The sequence below is a fragment of the Cibotium barometz genome, chromosome 38, assembly GCF_041138505.1.
Source record: "Cibotium barometz isolate CiBa-2024 chromosome 38, ASM4113850v1, whole genome shotgun sequence".
NCBI classification, from domain to species: Eukaryota; Viridiplantae; Streptophyta; class Polypodiopsida; order Cyatheales; family Cibotiaceae; genus Cibotium; species Cibotium barometz.
In genome coordinates this window covers 35103047-35108801 of record NC_141083.1, presented here as the reverse complement: position 1 = coordinate 35108801, position 5755 = coordinate 35103047, and the positions used below count along the sequence as shown (strand labels likewise).

The 5755-nt window shown below is 43.6% G+C and overlaps 1 protein-coding gene across 2 annotated transcripts in view; it reads left to right on the top strand.

The window, feature by feature from the left end:
• The first annotated feature begins 2549 nt into the window (after positions 1-2549).
• The window catches only part of LOC147616638 (protein NUCLEAR FUSION DEFECTIVE 4-like), a 4172-nt gene continuing 966 nt past the window's right edge, over positions 2550-5755 (top strand). Inside the window, exons 1-3 of one of the 2 annotated variants that reach the window (XM_086777695.1) lie at positions 2550-2678; positions 2827-3490; positions 4605-5665. In XM_086777695.1, the coding sequence (XP_086633821.1) occupies positions 3107-3490; positions 4605-5665 (1445 nt within the window). In that variant the 5' untranslated portion in view covers positions 2550-2678; positions 2827-3106. The other variant, XM_086777696.1, reaches the window with a different exon arrangement.

Below are 5755 nucleotides of genomic sequence, written 5' to 3'. Positions count from 1 at the left end.
AAGCTAATACATGACTTTCCTTGCTCCTTGAACTCTTTTATATCTACACCAGTCGGATTAATCTCCGGTATCTCCGGTGCCTCCTCATGTTCACCTTCAATGTAGTCCCAACAGTAACCTTTTCCCATAAGGAAATTGGTCAATCTAAACCTCCAAGCATGGAAGTTGTTCTTGTCAAGCTGCTCTGCAACAATTTGGTTTATTCCATCATTTGATATCTTTTCTGCAACACAAATTTACCAACAACAACACTCTTTCTTGACCTGCACAAACTATTGTATTCTCTACAAGTGGTACTATACTACTGCACCCAAATTGTCACAACCAGTGACCTTACTTTGCATACATACACCCAATGGCAACTTTGAGACCTCTTTGCAGCACACACAGTGTCTGCACAACCAAAGGAAGGTCTCTTTTTAAGTTGCCCTTCTCCAAGAAAGGTAATTTTTTTTCTTTGCCCTTCGAGAGATGGCTTGACATTAAAGTTACCTTTCTAGGTAAAATACAACCAACAATACTTAAAACTATTGCATCTAACATAAATATTGTCTTTCTAGATAAAATACAATCAACAATATACTTAAAAAGATTACATCTAACATAAAGATTGTATTTTTAAGCAAACGTACTTAAAATACAACCAGGAAATCTCATGAATTGTACATCATCAAATCATCAATCCATAAACTCACCATCATGCAAGTCCAACATAATCTAGAATCTTAGAAACCAAATCATGGAAGTAAAATATCACAAATGTTTCAATACAATAAATCATCACCAAAAGCTCATATGGCCATCAATGTCATGAATAATAACCACACATCAACAAACAAGTCATGAATAATGAAAAGCTACCTTCTTTGCACTATTCAATTGTCATCACATTGACATTGCGATGGGCTTTTAGAGCATCCCATGTGATATATATTGCATCCCAATCCACCTCTAATGCATCTTTTTCACCATTGTATGAGAGAAACATGAGCTTATTCGAAGTTTCCAAGGATAGTCTGTTACGATCATTAGACTACTTGATACGATTCATCTTTGAGAAACCTCTCTCACAATTAACTGTGCTTGCCACAATAACCAAGCATGCACGCCATAGCTTTTTCATCTCACCAAAAGCTTGATCCCATTCAACATCATGTCCACAAAATTGCCAAGCCATATGCATACTCTGTCCAGGGCATGTTCTCTTTAACTTAATCATGAAATCTTCATACTCTGTCTTGCATACATCAGCATTTACTAAACATCCAAATTTTTCCAACAAGGCCTTTATCCAAATGGATCCCATGGAAAAGCAACCGCGCAGATCAAGTGGATAGTCCCTTGGACTAAAGATCTTTGTAGCCTTAAAAAGCTTTAAATCATGAAAATGGCTATGCAAGGAAGTTTCCTCAAGCCCAGCAGCTCCTGCAACGCGTAGGCCGGTCTTACTACACTCTTTGGAAAGAAGTCTCCATGCCCAACTCGCTAGGGTTATATACACCGATTTCTCCCATTAGCAGTCTTATAATTTTCTCAATGCAATAACTAAAATTAATCGCGGCGAGCTAATGTTGGATTTTGATAATGAGCCGAGTAGCTATTTAACTACAGTTTAGAGCTGGATTAATCACCCAGATGCAATAATTATATAGTGGACTTATTGCTTACACAACAGTATGATATTGCAGGCTGGTTTGGAGCAGTGGTGAATCACTGGCAGCCTCGCAGGTGTCGTTGAGTTGTTTGGGGCATCACTCTATCTGTGTGTGGTGATTTGCAACCTACAGGGTATCGTGCATGGGCACTAGGTGGTATCTTATGGAGGAGGTCTAAAAAGAGACGAAAACACTCAGAATGGCTGAGAAAAGGACAGTACTCCTCCAAGCGCCCTAATTCATTGCTATCCCGATTCCTATGATGAACTACGATCGCTAATAGCTGTTGCAAATGCGATTGAACGATAACATAACCTAAGATGCTTGATGAATATAATTTTAAAATGCTAAAATGGCTTGGCTTACCTGTGTAAATGAGCTTGAAATGCTTGAAACCTCTTGAAACGCTTGAAACCTTTGAAGATGCTAGCGAACCAGCACCCAATGCCCACAGTCAGAAGGGGAGTCGAGTCAGGAGTCGGGACTCGAGGTGGGAATCAATGGGATTCGGGAAATTGGAAATACAACCACGAAATGGCAATTACCAAAGTTGGAACTTGGGAATCGAGATAAGGCTTGCAACTTGCATCCAACGTTAATGGTTAAGCTGGTGCCAGGCTGCCACTTGGAAATAAAACAATTTATAATTACTAATTACTAAGCTTGAAATATATATATATATAAACAACCCTTCATGTGCAAGGTTAGATAATTAACCCTTCATGTGCAAGGTTTGAAATTATCTAGCTTTCACTATGAAAGGCAATTTTTTGTTGAAACACTTCTCTAGCAATATTTATCAGATACTTATACTTCTACGAAAAGTCAAATTGTACGTGGAAGGCCTCTACCACCTTCAAAAATAAACACTTTGTCATTGATGCTATAGGAGAACGACACATGATCCACACTCTTGTAAGGATCTATTACTCTTGTCGGACTTGAGGAGTACATGGTGCTTTTTTCCTCTCTACAAACCCAACTTGTCATTTTGGCCTTCACGATTTGTGCAAGCAAAGACAGGTATTCTCTCCTCCCATGCATTTCATCACTTGGTGTGGTATGCGAGTGAGTTTCTTCCAAACATTGAAATAACATGGTATACAGCTGCTGCTAGTTTTTCTTTTCTGGGCGGTTAATTTATATAACTACGACGATTCTTGTCTTGAAGCTTAAGCGACAGCAATGGAGCAAGGTTTGGATGCATTAACTCGCCACTCGATCTCCATCTCCATCATGCTATGAAGGGAGAGTCTGATCTCCTTCTTCTTCCTGCATTTGGGTCGATTCTTAACTGGTATTCTTAGAAATTTGAAGCGGGTTTTAGCAGCAACCAGCAGCCGCGGAAGAGCGCCACCAGAAGCACCAGCTAGCAGCAGAACAGCAGCAGCGGTGGTGCAATATTCGACCGCAGGTTTGTTTTCTCTGAGAAAATAACACCATCTTCAAGTATGCCGATGCCATCATCATCATCATCATCATCGGCGGTCGAGGGCGGAATCCCCACATTCGCCTCTCTGATGGGGAGCCTTTGGCGCAGTCGGTGGCTGGTGCTGGTGGCGTCCTTCTGGGTGCAGGCATGTGCGGGTATAGGATATGCCTTCGGTAGCTACTCTCCCTTGGTAAAGAGCGCGCTGGGCTACAACCAGCAGCAGATCAACATCCTGGGCAACGCCAAGGACATCGGCGACTCCGTGGGCCTCATCTCCGGCAGCCTCTGCGAGATTCTACCCACCTGGTGCCTCTTCGTCATCGGCGCCCTCCAGAACCTCATCGGCTATGGCTGGCTCTGGCTCATCGTCACTGAAAGGGTCTCCACCCTCCCTTTCTGGGCGGTAAGCACTTTACTCAAACTGACCATAGCTTGTTCTGCAATTTATCATCTAGTTTGCACCAATGGTATGTATCCTCTTTCCATGTTTTGATCACCATAGCTCGCAAATTTTCACATCCCCACAGCTCGTTGATGCGGTGCATCTTGCCTCGGCCGCACACACACCGATGCATTCCTATGAGTTGGTGCATCTTCCCATCGCCACAACCCCATGCAGCCCCTACAGCTCACACCAATTTTGTGCATCCCTCATCTTTTCTTGCCGGTGCCATATCTGTACCCTACCCATTGCCATATCTCCACAGCTTTGTCATTGCCAGAAACACCATGCGTTTGCCATTCCCCGTCCCGTTTCCATAACTCCACATCTTGTTAATGCCATATACACCATGGATAGTTATGCATCCTGGCATTGCCATATATTCCATGAATTTTTCATTCCTTATTGCTTGCAAATCCGTGCATTTCCTATCACCATGGGTGATAAGAAGTGCATTTTCGAGCATTGGGGAATCGCCAAATGGTCCAATGTAAGCAAATCTTTGCCGGAAATTTCCAATCCCATGTATTTCACCTTTGCCACCAATCTATGCACACATTAGCAGTCCCATTATGCCATCCTCATAGCTGGCATCAACCATGCATTCTATCCTTAGTTGCCGTAAAGTGTGGATTTTTTTTTTCTCGACTGGCCTTAGGCCCAAGATCCTCCCATAGTTACACTTTTTCACCGCCCATAGGTGCTCTTTTTTCCTCCCGTAGGTGATGCCACTGAGGGAGCACCTAGAACTTTGAACCCGGGACCTCCCAGTCCCAAGACAAACACATCACCACTTGAGCTACCACCTCATTGGCCGTAAATTGTGGATTTTAGCTTCCCTATCTCGCCAATCTATGCATTTGGTCATCATCATTGACTACAAACTTGGCCATCCCCATTACTGGCATTACCTGTGCATTTTGTCATGGCCTCAGATAAATGGATCTCAATGGCTCGCATGACTGTGATTAACTGTAATGTCATCTATGTTGTGTGTTCCAGCATGTTAATGTAGGTTGCATATATGCAGTGGTCATACTTATCTTACCTTTTTAACTGTTATTTACCCCCCTAGGTCTGTCTTCTTATCTTCATCGGCACAAATGGGGAGACTTACTTCAACACTGCTGCACTGGTGACCAATGTGCGCAACTTCCCCAAGAGCAGAGGGCATGTTGTAGGCCTGCTCAAGGGCTTCACAGGGCTATGTGGAGCCATTTTCACCCAGATCTACACAACCTTTTTCGCTCCAGACCAAGCCTCTTACCTCTTCATCGTTGCAGTAGGCCCTACCATGGTGGCTTGCTTTGTGATGTTCATTATCCATCCTATCAAAGCTAAGTCAGGGGACAGCTCTCGCTCGGAGTCGATAGGGTTCACCTTCATCTATGCAGATTGCCTGGTCTTGGCTGCATATCTTATGGGGGTTTTGATAGTGCAGGACCTTGTCACAGTAAGCTTCTCCGTGAGTTTGATAATCACCATAATCTTACTGTTTCTTATAGTTCTCCCTCTTGCCACTCCCCTTGTGTCATGGTTCGTGCGGACAAATAAACCTGTAGTTAGCAACAAAAGCCCTAATGAATTTAGGACTTCCATTACACCCCGTGTGGTTGACGAAAACAAGGATATTGTAGCCCCTCTTCTGAGCCTGCCTCAGGATCAAGTTTTAGCATCAGACGTGGGTTTCACAAGCAAGGATTTGGGGCACCACCATTTTGGGGCTGGGAGCCGGGCAGGAAGCTTTACTGGTTCAGTGGGTTTCAGTGAACTGGAGGATGAGAAGCCCACTGAGATTGACCTTCTTCCGGAGCCCATCAGAAAGAAGAAAATCACTGAGATTCGAAACCGGATCTTGTTCGCTGTGGCGGAGGGTGCAGTGAGGGTGAAGAGGAAAAAGGGTCCCAGAAGAGGAGAAGATTTCACACTAGCTCAGGCTTTTGTTAAGGCAGATTTCTGGCTGCTGTTTTTTGCCCTGGTCTGTGGAGCCGGGACAGGGTTGACGGCCATTGACAACATGGGACAAATGAGCCAATCCCAGGGCTATGCAAACTCCAATGTTTTTGTTTCCATGATGAGCATATGGAACTTCCTTGGCCGTCTCATTGGAGGCTATGCTTCAGAAATCCTTGCCAGGTGCTTAATCCTCTTCTTTGCATTGGTGGCAATTATTATGCAATTTGCCTAACGTACAAATTTGGGTATAGTAACTTCTTGCTTTTGATA